The 15,225-nt window shown below is 41.7% G+C and overlaps 1 protein-coding gene across 1 annotated transcript in view; it reads left to right on the forward strand.

The window, feature by feature from the left end:
* The window catches only part of CLTRN (collectrin, amino acid transport regulator), a 46,809-nt gene extending 31,853 nt beyond the window's left edge, over positions 1–14,956 (forward strand). Inside the window, exons 5-8 of the mRNA XM_069944931.1 lie at positions 4,062–4,144; positions 5,563–5,679; positions 7,999–8,190; positions 14,619–14,956. Coding sequence (XP_069801032.1) covers positions 4,062–4,144; positions 5,563–5,679; positions 7,999–8,190; positions 14,619–14,769 — 543 coding nt within the window. The 3' untranslated portion in view covers positions 14,770–14,956. The remainder of the gene's footprint in view (positions 1–4,061; positions 4,145–5,562; positions 5,680–7,998; positions 8,191–14,618) is intronic.
* Positions 14,957–15,225: the final 269 nt, after the last annotated feature.

Genomic DNA, 15,225 nt, shown 5'->3' on the forward strand with positions numbered 1-15,225 from the left:
CCACGTAATAATGCACACATCGAGTCTCAGTACCCTTAACAACAATGGATGGAAATTTATGCCACGAAAGTCATGGCCCAGATTTACGTCATGGTCTGCCAGGGCTCTTTGAATTGAGCTCAGGAGCTAAGCTCACTTTATAGAGAGTGAGAGTCCTCACTGTTAATGACAGGTGGTCGCCTTGATCGCGCTGCCACCCGCCATTAACCGTTTCAATGCCGCAATAAATTGTGACATTTAAAGGTCAGTAACAGGAGCTGTGTTCCTATGTTCCTATTACTATCTCTTTGGGATTCCCGCAGTGTGATTGCAGGGGTCCTGATCATTGCGACTGACTGCCAAAGGTCTCTTACCTTCCTCTGTGCGGTCATCTCGGCCATCTTCTATTTAAAGATCCCCGATAACACTGATCAATGCTATGCTAAGGGGGACTTAAAAATTAAGGGGAAAAATAAAATAAAAACGTTTTTTTTTTTTTTAAATATGACATAGCCCCTCACCCAATAAAAATTTTGTTTGTCACATTAGTCATCAGAAAAAAGAAAAGAAAAATATAAAGAAAAATTATTGCAACCAAAAAAAAAGTTTGTAGTGCAAAAAATGATGCCCCAACCAACCCTGTAGGTGATTAAATCAAAGCAATATGGCTCTTGGAAGGCAAAGAGGAAAAAGCAAAAACGTAAAATTGAAAAATGTCCCCCCCCCCCCCCCGCTATGCGCGTATACTCACCACAGCTGATTGGTGTCCCGCGGCGCGTCTTTGTTCCGGTCCAGCGGCTCCGTTCAAATCCGGCGCTCTCACTTCAGCTGCTGCTGTGACTCCTCTTTTGTGTCCTGTGATTGAACTCCTGAACTCATTCAGGAGACAGAAGAGGAGTCAGAGCAGAGGCTGACAGGCCGTGCCGCGGGAGGGGGGCCAATAATAGTTTTTTGTGAACTACTTCTTTAAAGGGGTTATCCAGTGCTACAAAAACATGGCCACTTCCTTTCAGAGACAGCACCGCACTTGTCTCCAGGTCAGGTGCAGTTTGCAATCAAGCTCCATTCACTTGAATGGAACTGAGCAACAAAACCCTGCCCAAGCTGGAGACAAGAGTGGTGCTGTCTCTTTAAGAAAGTGGCCATGTTTTTGTAGCGCTGGATAACCCCTTTAAGGGGTTGTGTGGACAGCATGTTTTGCAGAGCGGGCCCATGATGTCACGGTCCTGCTGCTCACAGTGACATTGTAGTCAAGTAGTTAGACTGATAGATGGGAAGGCAGAATATTAGGATTGCCTCGAGTGGGTTCATAACAGCAGTAGTTGAATGGTGAATCCTGGTTACGCTAGAGCTTTGTGACACTGGGGCTTTCCGACTACATTAGCAAATCTACGACAAGTCTTGATCATATCATCCTCTGCATGGATAACACATGTTATTACCCAGTATCACAGATGTCAACAACTGCTGCCCAGTCACCTGTACTGTAATCCAGGTAGAGTGCATTATACCCTTATGTCTCATCAAATATTACCGAGGACGTGACCATATGGTTGTGTTACTGAGCAGACGGGGAAGAAGGGTAATTCACCATCTTTACAATATGTATTCTACAACTCCATTCCCTTGTGATAACAATAAATATAACAATCTATAACGCTGCTGTGGATGAGCCGTCAGCTGGATGGGTGTTAGTGTGTTCCCGTACAGAGACGGATAGAGAGTGGAATATATGGGGGGGGTTCTTTATGATAGAGCTTGTGTTTTCTACCACCTCAGAAGTCGTAGAGATCACATTGATAATCTAGGAAGCACAGAGCACCGGTGTTATTTATTGTCCTTTCCATCAGGTCTTTTTTTTTTTTTTTTTTTTGTTATTGCTACAACGCCTCAAATATTGTGCACTAGTCTTTTCTGTAACTTTCTGAATTCAATTTAGTAAGTTTATTATATGGAAGTTAAAAGGGTACTCCAGCGTTTCTTTTTTTTTTTTTCCCCAAATCAACTGCTGTCAGAAAGTTATATAGATTTATAATTTACTTCTATTTAAATATCTCCAGCCTTTCAGTACTTATCAGCTACTGTATGCCCTGCAGGAAAAGGTGTATTCTCTCCAGTCTGACTCAGTGCTCTCTGCTGCCACCTCTGTCCATGTCAGGAACTGTCCAGAGCAGTAGCAAATCCCCATAGAAAACCTCTCCTGCTCTGGTCAGTTCCTGACATGGACAGAGGTGGCAGCAGAGAGCCCTGTCAGACTGGAGAGAATACACCACTTCCTGCAGGACATACAGCAGCTGATAAGTACTGGGATATTTTTAACCCCTAGACGACCCTGAGCGTACCTGTGAACCGCCGCGATCCCCGGTGCCGCTTGCAGCCAGGGACCGCCTCTATTAGCGGGCACAGTCCGATCGCTGTGCCCGCTAATCGAGTATTCAGATGCAGCTGTCAAAGTTGTCGCGGAGGAGCAATCCCCGTGTCCTCACCCTGCCGGGGTCTGCACCGTAATGGCGCTGATCCCGGCTCGGCTAGATTGCTTTCGGCTGCAACTGATCTATGAGAGATCAGAGTACTTATACTATAAGTCCCCCAGGGGGGAATAACCCTAACCCCAGGGGGGAATAACCCTAACCCCAGGGGGAAATAACCCTAACCCCAGGGGGAATAACCCTAACCCCAGGGGGGGAATAACCCTAACCCCAGGGGGGGAATAACCCTAACCCCAGGGGGAATAACCCTAACTCCGGAAGAATAAGTGGGGGGGCTTCTAGTATAGTAAGTGTAAAAAAAAAGGGTTATTAGTAAAAAGCCCCCTCCCCTAATAAAAGTTTGAATCACCCCCCTTTTCCCATGTTATAAATAAATAAATAAACATGTTTGCTATCGCCGCGTGCGTAATCGCCTGAACTATTAATTAATCACATTCCTGATCTCGCACGGTAAACGGTGTAAGTGCAAAAAAATCCCAAAGTGCAAAATTGCGCATTTTTGGTCGCATCAAATCCAGAAAAATTGTAATAAAAAGCGATCAAAAAGTCGTATATGCGCAATCAAGGTACCGATAGAAAGAACATGTCATGGCGCAAAAAATGACACCTCACACAGCCCCATAGACCAAAGGATAAAAGCGCTATAAGCCTGGGAATGGAGCGATTTTAAGGAACAGATATTTGTTAACAATGGTTTGAATTTTTTACAGGCCATCAGATACAATAAAAGTTATACATGTTATATATCATTGTAATCGTAAAGACTTGAGGAACATATATAACAAGTCCGTTTTACCCCAGGGCGAACAACGTAAAAACAAAAACACTCCAAATAAAAAAAAATGCATTTTTTTTTTTTCAATTTCACCACACACTTAATTTTTTTTCTGCTTTCGCAGTGTACTTTATGAAAAATTCAGTGCAAAGTACAATTAGTGGCGCAAAAAGTAAGGGCTCATGTGGGTTTCTAGGTAAAAAAATGCAAGTGCTATGGCCTTTTAAGCACAATGAGGAAAAAACAAAAATGCAAACATTGAAATTAGCCCTCTAAGGGTTAAAAAAAAGAAAATTGCAAATTGATATAAATTCTGACACTGTTGATTTGAAAGAAGAAAAAAAGATTTAGCTGGAGTTCCCCTTTAATGAAATCTGTTTGGTCATGGTTCCGGTGTGGACAGAGGCCCATTCGAGGTTGTGTGAAGTTTCCTATAAAGAAATTGAAGTATTTACTGGACATCCACATGGATGTTTCAATAAAATCTGATGGTCTGTACTCCCAAATAAGTGGCCTGCACCCGACTACACCAACCTGAGTCAACTAAGGTAACGCAAGGTATTCTAATTATCTTATTAAAGCGACTCTGTACCCACAATCTGCCCCCCCCCCCCCACTTGTATGTTCGGATAGCTGCTTTTAATCCAAGATCTGTCCTGGGGTCCGTTCGGCAGGTGATGCAGTTATTGTCCTAAAAAACAACTTTTAAACTTGCAGCCCTGTGCCAAACGGCCGGGGCTTATGTTGATACAGAAGTTTAATGAATGTTGATGTATTACAACTGAAACCACTTTGGACTGTCATTTCCTCTTTTCCAGTATCCCTGGAACGATGATGAAGAGTTTCTCTTTAAAGCTGTGATGGTATTTGCCATGCGAGCTCATGTGGACAATACAATCCAGTAAGTTCCAGGAAGAGGTAATATAATAATGGCTTTAACCTTTATGATATAACTCAGAGAGCAGTAAATCAGTGGTGAGATGGTGATAAGGATTCTGGGATTTAGATTACTATAGCATTGCTGAGAAGAGCTGACACTATAACTAAGGTACTAACAGTTCCATAGGGTTGGCAGGACATGCATATCCTTTTGCAATAACTTTTGCAAAGTTCGAAAAAAGCGGCTGCACATCTAAAAGACAAAAAAAAAAAAGACATACTCACCTGTCTGCGCTCCCCTGGTGTCCTCTGGTGAGCCTCTGCTGTCTTCAGTCGCCTGTACAGTAACAGTCCGCTCAGCCAATCACTAACTCACTGCGACGGGACAGCACCTGCGAGCAGTGATTAGCTGAGCGGCTGTCACCAGAGAAGACAAGACGGAACCAGAGAAAAAGGACACCAGGGGAGCACAGACAGGTAAGTACGATGAGTGAACTTTTAGAACTGCAATAAAACAGCTTTACGTCTGCAGTTGCTTAGCTGTTTTAGTGTGGTTCGTTTAAATTTCAGTTTGGACAAAGTCAAACCCTACATTAAAGTTCAGCTAACCTGCCGAACCAAACATTTGAAAAGTTTGCTCCTCTCTACTCTCCAGCAGTGTCCTCCTTATCATTACAGGCAGGATTACAGTGAAAGCGGATGCCAGCATATACATTGAACAAGGTCAGGCCATTCTCAATAGGCGATAGTCAGGGCTTAAAGGGGTTATCCAGTGCTACAAAAACATGGCCACTTTCCCCCCTTTCTTGTCTCCAGATTGGGTGGGGTTTCAAACTCAGTTTCATTGAAGTAAATGGAGCTTAATTGCAAACCACACCTGCACTGGAGACAAGAGAGGGGGGAAAAGGGCCATGTTTTTGTAGCGCTGGATAACCCCTTTAACCATCCCCACCCCTGCACAATAACTTTTGCACAAGTTACAGGGCATGTCTAAGAAATCAGTAGGAGCTCAAGCAAGACGGCTGTCCTCACAATAATGTACTAAAAAAAAACAAATATAAAAAACAAACAACAACTTATTAGAAAATTAGAAAACAGATTAGGAAAAAAAATATTTCTCTGGCTCAGTAAGAAAATCGAGGTGATACATTCACTCTAAGCAGCTCTCTTGCATTGGGGACAATGTATAACTATAGTCTGCAACACTTTTTCAATATTTTCAGGAGCCCCTTGAACATTATTTTTCTTCCTGGGGTAATTTTTGGACAACTGTAATTTTAAGGGGAAAATACGACCAAAAATAAGCATAGTGTGAACATAGCCTTATAGTTTAATCATAAAAGAATGAATGCAAAAGCCTCAGTACATAGCATTATAAATAAGCGGACTAGTATATGCAGCTGGTATACTCCTCCTGACAATGTACTTTTCTATATACAGGCTCTCAAACATTCTGATCTGCAATGTGACTCCAAGAGTGTCATTCTGGTTTGTGGTTACATCTCCATCAAATAGCTCGGAACCCGTACAAAGTACACAAGTAAAGAACGCCATAAGGTACATGCAGAATACCGCACAGGGGAATGCTTTCCATATGTATAAAGAGCATTACTGAGGGTTCATACTACACAATTGATCAGTCATTGTTGAATGATCGGTCCTGTGGATGAATCATGGTTGCTGTTATGTATCTCTTATATAAGTGAAGCATGATTTTGGATGGTTTTCTAATACACACTTATTATGATCTGTCAGCCTGGTTTCCTCTGAATTTAAAGGGGTATCCCGATCACCACTAATATAGTCCGACTTGTAGGACTCAAGTACAATATTTTTGCAAATAAATTAATTTTGCAAACTTGCCTCCTCCTCCTCCTCCTCCTGATCTGCCTCTTCCCCCCGAATTGTCAGCTCAATGTCTAGTTTCTTGACCATCACTCTGCTCTAAAAGCAGTAATCTGGATGGTATATATAAAGATATGGTGAGGATTTATTGAGACTGGTGTACTCCGGTCTTCAATTAGACCCTGCTCCCTTTTCCCCGTCCCTTTTCCCTTACCCCTGACCGTGTGTGAGACCCTGTGCCCGCGTACTAAATCACCTGCTTCCAGCAGGTGTAGATTCGGGACATGATTTACACCTGCAAATGAGGCTCCGGCTTCCTACCTTTCCGAGCCCCCTCAAGCAAGCAGGGATATGGCAGGCGTACGACAGGGAGAAGGGGCGAATCTGCGCCTTCTCCCTGGCGTATACCCCAGCCATAACTTTTATAAATGGCCCCCATAGTAAAGATGTATATAGACATACATTTACTAAAATGTGCCCCTGGCGTACACCATGGAAAAGGGGCAGATTCTTGACTTCTCCCTGGCGCACGCCAGCCGCATCCCCCGCTTGCCTGATGGGCGAGATGGGGGATTGTGGGCACGGCAAGGCAGGAAGAAGGCGTGGCCTCCTCCTCTATCTGATTTATTAAGGTCTATGCCTGGAAACAAGCGTAAACTAGGCAAAATTCTACACCTGCTCTGAGTAGATTTGTGTGCAATGGCCGAGCTGGGCACAGGGTTAGCTGGCCTTACTGATGTGCACCTCTTAGTAATTCCAACCAGGGATTTGTTTAAGAGTACGTCAGTCTTGATAAATGTCCCCCTTAGTGTATGTACTGTATAATATATAATATATATATATATATATATATATATATATATATATATGATAGAGAGAGTCGGTAACCTTGACAACAAGTTGTCAGCAAGGGCTAGAAAAGAGCGGCATGTCAGGAGAAGGAGAGAAGCTTCTTAAATGACTCTATTTGCAAATGTATTTCACCTGATGAGCCTACAAGTATAACTATATTAGCTGAGATGGGAATATCCCTTTAAGGCCATTTAGCCTGTTTGCTGTGGTAATTGATGTAACTCAATGATTGATGACAGCCTGAAGTCTGCGGCTAACACGCTATGTGTGACCCGCCAGAGCTGTTCCTACACACGTCCGTCTGCCCATGAGGTCCATATGCTTAGATATTTCCTGAAGACAGAGCGAGGTTGTCTTACTATCAGTGCAGTGAGCTTTATACATTTATATATCACATTATTACTGGATTCCCTCCGTCCATGAAAGCGATATACACACCTGATAATAATCACCTAAATTATGGATACATCTTCCTCTGAACTTGTCCTCCATATACGCAGCCCATTCTATGGCCATGTTCTCATACATTTTTATTTAGATATCAGACTCAATGTTCCAAGACTGAGAAGTATCCAATGGCTGCAAAAGAATTGTGCTCCGATAGGAACCTCTTGTTCACTAAAACTTTTTCTTCTTTCAAATCAACTGGTTTCAGAAAGTTATATAGATTTGTAATTTACTTCTATTTAAAAATGTCAAGTCTTCCAGTACTTATCAGCTGCTGTATGTCCTGCAGGAAGTGGTGTATTCTCTCCAGTCTGACACAGTGCTCTCTGCTGCCACCTCTGTCCATGTCAGGAACTGTCCAGAGCAGCAGCAAATCCCCATAAAAAACCCTCTCCTGCTCTGCACAGTTCCTGACCAGGACAGAGGTGGCAGGAGAGAGCACTATGTCAGACTGGAAAGAATACACTACTTCCTGCAGGACATACAGCAGATGATAAGTATTGGAAGACTGGAGATATTTTAATAGAAGTAATTTATAATTTACTATATCATTTATTGAATAACTTTCTTATTGTTTGGTGGTGGTAATATCTAAGTTGCTCTGCATGTTGTGAAAACTTTTTATATAGTAAATTTATTTTTGGTTTTTAATGTCCTGAGAGCTTGAAGTTTTTCGCATAAGTTTTTCTTTAGATTATACGTATATAACTTGTCTCACTCATACTTAAACAGACATGAAAGGAACCGGATTAACAGCGCCTTTCTACTAGATGATAGGACCCTGGAGTTCCTGGCCATCCCGCCCACCATGGCTCCTGAAGCTGCGTCTTCCAGCAAATCATGGATGATTGTATTTGGGGTGGTGGTCGGTCTTCTCGGAGTAGCAACCATTCTGCTTGTGGTGTCAGGAATCCGGAACAAGAGGTAAGGTTGTTCAATCAATAGTACTTAGGTAATGTGGAAATAACTGTAAGGCTATGTTCACACTAAGCAAAAAAGAGAAAAGGCTTTTTTTTAAAAAAAAAAAATGATGTCCCAGGCAGGATTTCTCCTATTCATCACTTGTCTGAACACTGCATAGGTGCCTTAACTATCCAGCACATGTGCAGTGTTCAGACAAGTGATGAATAGGAGAAATCCTGCCTGGGATATTCCTAACGGATGCAAGCCCACCAGGAAGGTTTTTATTTAGTTAAAAATACTAAATTCCTGTTTGACTTATCTAAACCAGGGGTGTGTCTATATAAAACACATGATCTCTTTTCTGTAGAGGAATGTCAGAAAGTTATAAAAGTTTGTAATTTACTTCTATTTAAAAATCTTTAGTCTTTCAGTACTTATCCTGCAAGAAGTGGTGTATTCTCTTCAGTCTAACACAGTGTTCTCTGCTGCCACCTCTGTCCATGTCAGGAACTGTCCAGAGCAGCAGCAAATCCCCATAGAAAACCTCTCCTGCTCTGGACAGTTCCTGACATGGACAGAGGTGGCAGCAGAGAGCACTGTGTCAGACTGGAAAGAATACAGCACTTCCTGCAGGACATACAGCAGTTAATAAGTACAAGAAGACTTAAGATTTTTAAACAGAAGTAAATTACAAATCTATATAACTTTCTGACACCAGCTGATTTGAAAGATTTTTTTGCCGGAGTACCCCTTTACGACCAGCAAGTGGTTAGAGTTACACATGAGCAATGTACGCGACTAGATCACTAGATTGAAAAGCCCCTTTAAATCCACAAGCTGTACTCCAGTTATGTTTATAGAGAGAGTTTATGTTTTTACGTTACCCTTGTGAACCGTATTGCACAACCGATGCCGCATGATACATAATGTCACAGAGTTATCAATGATGTCACTTTGATTGCAGCTTAATTGGCCTCAATTAGAAATCCTGATGCTTGCTGTGTGATTAGCAGCTAATAGCTATGGCTCATCACAATTGCTTTCCTATCATACAAACATGAACAGATTCCAAGTTCACCAAACACAATAAAATGCTATTAGAGTTAATGATTTCCGAGTGTAAAAATTACCACTTACTGTGCCATAAACTCCCGAGATATGAGGCAGAATTCATGATCTTTGAGTTTCTTATCTGGTCATTACAGAACAAATGCTGCCTGCAATGCATGTAAAATAATGTGCTTTCGTACAGTATGATCAAAGGTCAAGGAAATACGCAGGTAGATTGTAGGGATATTCCATTCCTGTGTTCTTTCTCTCCTGACATAGAAAGTTAGCAACATTTTACATTACTCATAGAGCAATGAAAAGAGTTAAAGGGGTATTCTACTGAAACATAACTTTTGATATGTTGCTGCCCATGGTGAGACTAACAATTCCTTCCATAATTGTTATTATCAATTCAGCCTCCTTCCCCTAGTTTTCAGCTGCTGCTTTCTGCTGAAGACACCAAAATCTGTGTGTGAGCTTTTCTCTCTGTCTCCCCCTCCTTCCTTCTGAGACAGCTGATTTAAGCAAGTCCCTGACTGGCTTTATCTGCAACAATATAGCTTCTTTGTAATGCTGGGAGGATTAATCATATTAGTTGGCATTACAAAGAAGCTACAAAGTTGCAGATAAAGCACTGTCAGGACAATGTTGGCAGGAGGACTAGAGGCAAGTGAGTACATTTTTTTTTCGTATTAGCCCGGTCTGTGTACTGTGTGTACTGACTATAAGTGTACTGACTATAAGTGTACTGACTATAAGTGTACTGAGCGTACTGACTATAAGTGTACTGTGCGTACTGACTATAAGTGTACTGTGCGTACTGACTATAAGTGTACTGTGCGTACTGACTATAAGTGTACTGTGCGTACTGACTAGAAGTGTACTGTGCGTACTGACTATAAGTGTACTGTGCGTACTGACTATAAGTGTACTGTGCGTACTGACTATAAGTGTACTGTGCGTACTGACTATAAGTATACTGTGGGTACTGACTATAAGTGTACTGTGTGTAATGTGACTATAAGTGTACTGTGCGTACTGACTAGAAGTATACTGTGCGTACTGACTATAAGTGTACTGTGCGTACTGACTATAAGTATACTGTGGGTACTGACTATAAGTGTACTGTGTGTAATGTGACTATAAGTGTACTGTGTGTAATGTGACTATAAGTGTACTGTGCGTACTGACTAGAAGTATACTGTGCGTACTGACTATAAGTGTACTGTGCGTACTGACTATAAGTATACTGTGGGTACTGACTATAAGTGTACTGTGTGTAATGTGACTATAAGTGTACTGTGTGTAATGTGACTATAGGTGTACTGTGTGTAATGTGACTATAAGTGTACTGTGGGTACTGACTATAAGTGTACTGTGGGTACTGACTATAAGTGTACTGTGTGTAATGTGCCTATAAGTGTACTGTGGGTACTGACTATAAGTGTACTGTGTGTAATGTGCCTATAAGTGTACTGTGTGTAATGTGACTATAAGTGTACTGTGGGTACTAACTATAAGTGTACTGTGTGTAATGTGACTATAAGTGTACTGTGTGTAATGTGCCTATAAGTGTACTGTGTGTAATGTGACTATAAGTGTACTGTGTGTAATGTGACTATAAGTGTACTGTGTGTAATGTGACTATAAGTGTACTGTGTGTAATGTGACTATAAGTGTACTGTGTGTAATGTGACTATAAGTGTACTGTGTGTAATGTGACTATAAGTGTACTGTGTGTAATGTGACTATAAGTGTACTGTGTGTACTTACTATAAGTGTACTGTGTGTAATGTGACTATAAGTGTACTGTGTGTAATGTGACTATAAGTGTACTGTGGGTACTAACTATAAGTGTACTGTGGGTACTAACTATAAGTGTACTGTGTGTAATGTGACTATAAGTGTACTGTGGGTACTAACTATAAGTGTACTGTGGGTACTAACTATAAGTGTACTGTGTGTAATGTGACTATAAGTGTACTGTGTGTAATGTGACTATAAGTGTACTGTGTGTAATGTGACTATAAGTGTACTGTGTGTAATGTGACTATAAGTGTACTGTGTGTAATGTGACTATAAGTGTACTGTGTGTAATGTGACTATAAGTGTACTGTGTGTAATGTGACTATAAGTGTACTGTGTGTAATGTGACTATAAGTGTACTGTGTGTAATGTGACTATAAGTGTACTGTGTGTACTTACTATAAGTGTACTGTGTGTAATGTGACTATAAGTGTACTGTGTGTAATGTGACTATAAGTGTACTGTGGGTACTAACTATAAGTGTACTGTGGGTACTAACTATAAGTGTACTGTGTGTAATGTGACTATAAGTGTACTGTGTGTAATGTGCCTATAAGTGTACTGTGGGTACTAACTATAAGTGTACTGTGTGTACTTACTATAAGTGTACTCTGTGTAATGTGATTATAAGTGTACTGTGTGTAATGTGACTATAAGTGTACTGTGTGTAATGTGACTATAAGTGTACTGTGTGTAATGTGACTATAAGTGTACTGTGTGTAATGTGATTATAAGTGTACTGTGTGTAATGTGACTATAAGTGTACTGTGTGTAATGTGCCTATAAGTGTACTGTGGGTACTAACTATAAGTGTACTGTGTGTACTTACTATAAGTGTACTCTGTGTAATGTGATTATAAGTGTACTGTGTGTAATGTGACTATAAGTGTACTGTGTGTAATGTGACTATAAGTGTACTGTGTGTAATGTGACTATAAGTGTACTGTGTGTAATGTGACTATAAGTGTACTGTGTGTAATGTGATTATAAGTGTACTGTGTGTACTTACTATAAGTGTACTCTGTGTAATGTGATTATAAGTGTACTGTGTGTAATGTGACTATAAGTGTACTGTGGGTACTAACTATAAGTGTACTGTGTGTAATGTGACTATAAGTGTACTGTGTGTAATGTGACTATAAGTGTACTGTGTGTAATGTGACTATAAGTGTACTGTGTGTAATGTGACTATAAGTGTACTGTGTGTAATGTGACTATAAGTGTACTGTGTGTAATGTGACTATAAGTGTACTGTGTGTAATGTGACTATAAGTGTACTGACTATAAGTGTACTGTGTGTAATGTGACTATAAGTGTACTGTGTGTAATGTGACTATAAGTGTACTGACTATAAGTGTACTGTGTGTAATGTGACTATAAGTGTACTGTGTGTAATGTGACTATAAGTGTACTGTGTGTAATGTGACTATAAGTGTACTGTGTGTAATGTGACTATAAGTGTACTGACTATAAGTGTACTGTAACTATAAGTTCACTAGAGAAGGAGCTGTACAGGACTTGTGCTGTTCCCCTTTGCTAGGCCAGTGATCTTGTCTTCATATTGGATATTTAAAAAAAAAAAAAAAACAACTTTAGGCCACTGTATGAATCTGACTATGACATAAAAGAACGCAGGCTGGCCACCTAATTATCTATACTTTTTTTTAAGTTGAGCTGTGTGGTCACATTTGGTCTTTGTTCCTGTTGTACATTACTTGAGAATCTTTTCATTTAGACAACGATCATCGGCTGATTGTGTCTTTAGATCCAATCCCAAAAGCATCGGCCACTGACCAGGCATCCCTACTAGTAATAGTGATGCACGGCCGTCAGCTAACGATTGAATAAACTGTTATACATTACCTCTCTACCCTCCCGGTCTTCTCCTGCCCTCTGCTCGCTTCCCAGCATCGCGGCTGCAGCTTCATAGCGGTCTCCGGACTGACAGGATGTTCAGACAATTACTGCCCGCGGCGATTGGCTGAGCGGCCTGTCAGCTCAGAGAGGCCGATCTAAAGCTACAGCGGTGGGAAGCAAGCAGAGGGCAGGAAAAGATTGCGAGTGGGAAGAGGTTAAGAGCAAGGAATGCACAGACATCGCTAATGATTAGTGATGAGCGAGTACTAAAATGCTCGGGTGCTCCTTATTTGAGACAAATATCTCCCGATACTCGAGTGCTCGTTTTGAGTAATGAACCCCATTGAAGTCAATGGGAAACTCGAGCTTTTTTTGCAGGGTACCCAAGTTCGGTAGAGGGAAGGTCGTCCTCAGGTCAACCTCAGAAAATGATGGAAACACCACGGAAATGGACAGGATATAGTAGAGGGCCCACTAGTTTTTAGGGGGCTGTGGGATACAATCTGTTGGTGGCTGCACCTATATATACACTCTGTAACTCAGGTAATGAAATGAGTCCAGCTTCCAGCAGCGTGGTTGCAAATGGATTTATTATCATGATTAAGGCTGCCGCCAGCAGCTGAGACACGTAGGGCTTGTTGGGGGCATGCCGCATTGTGTGTACGGTGACGGAAACTTTTAATAAATCCATTTGCAACCACACTGCTGGAAGCTGGACTCATTTCATTACCTGAATCTACAAGCGGCACCTGTTGGAGTGAGAGCCCATGCTGTGAAGCGCAGTGGAGGGGGTAAGCTGGCTTTTTTCTTTCATGTACTACATACACTCTGTGATGCCCCCTTACAATGAGCAAGCAGTAGTGAACTTAGATATGCCTTGTGTAAGAAATACAGAAATCAGAAATATAGTAGAGGGCCCAATATAATAGTACTGAGCACTTCTTAGGGGTCTGTATGCAACACCTAATGTCCCCTTTCTGCCAGCAGCCGGTCACAACAGTGTGCTGGTCAAATCATGGTAGCAGCACTGCAGGTCCCAGCCAGCAGTCTGTAGTAATACTATTAATAAAAGCTTTTAAGCCCTGAAAAGGTCTGTTTGTTTATATTGCTAGTATATACCCTGCCTACTGGAACGCTAAATCCTACACTGACACTCTCCCTGACCAGCAGCAGCTCTGTCCCTGATCTCTCACAGCATACGTCTGAAGCGAGCACTGCCGGCGCCGACTTTTATATGGCAGGGTCATCTGATCTGGCCAACCAATCGCTGCTATCGACATGAATGGGTCCCACGTCATCGCAGGATGTACCAAAGAGTCTCCTGCATGTTTATTGGCTGAGAAATAGCGCCCAAACTTACAGGAAACGGATGATGAGATTTCCTCGAGTATCGCAAGAGTAACAAGTACCATCAAGTACCAAGCTCGGACGAGCATACTCGCTCATCACTACTAATGAGATATATATGTATATATATGTGTATGTATGTATATATATATATATATATATATATATATATATATATATATATATATATACAGACACACACACAGCCCTTGCTAAACGATCATCAAGCCGTGCAATAGGCTCAGTCAACGAGCTGGTTTACATTGCTGATCTGGCCGTTTAATAGGACCCTAAGGCTTACAAGAATAGATGATGGAGTAACCGCTTGCTACCTTTTTATGACTGCTGTTTTTGTGTTTTCTTTTCTTTCTTTCTTTTTTTTATAACAGAAGGAGAAACAATGCTAAAACTGAAGACCAAGAAGACTGTGAGGACAGGACGAAATCCACTGAAACAGCTGAAAATGGAGCTCCCTTATACAGCCTAAATTTCTCTGAAGGCGCAGACAATGAGACCTTTGATAATCTAACATATTTTTAGAAGAACATTCTCGTTCCGTTGAATGACTGCAGAAGATTGCTCCACATACTTGTCCGGAGACCTTACCCTGTAGGACCTAAGCCTGTGTGCTTAAAGGAGAACTCCCACAAATACTAAAATCGGCAGGCAGGTGGGAAAGGGGGAGAGAGGGAAGAAAATTATAAACAAGTAAACTCACCCCATCTTTGTGCCTTGTAGCGCTGCTACCAGGTCCTGTTCACATCAGCCGGGGTCCTCCAGCAGCAACATCACGGCCCGGCTGAGCGACTGCCTATCCAGCCAATCAGTGACTGTGGCAGGACACCTCCCCAGTCACTGACTGGCTGAACGGGCAATCGCTCAGCCGGGCCATGACGTTGCTGCTGGAAGAGCCCGGGTATGTGATGTACCAGGTTTTCAATTGAAGATGAATGGGGATGGGGGAGGCACGGGGATGGGGGAGTTCACTTGTTTGTT

Source organism: Dendropsophus ebraccatus, chromosome 11, assembly GCF_027789765.1.
Source record: "Dendropsophus ebraccatus isolate aDenEbr1 chromosome 11, aDenEbr1.pat, whole genome shotgun sequence".
Lineage (NCBI taxonomy): Eukaryota > Metazoa > Chordata > Amphibia > Anura > Hylidae > Dendropsophus > Dendropsophus ebraccatus.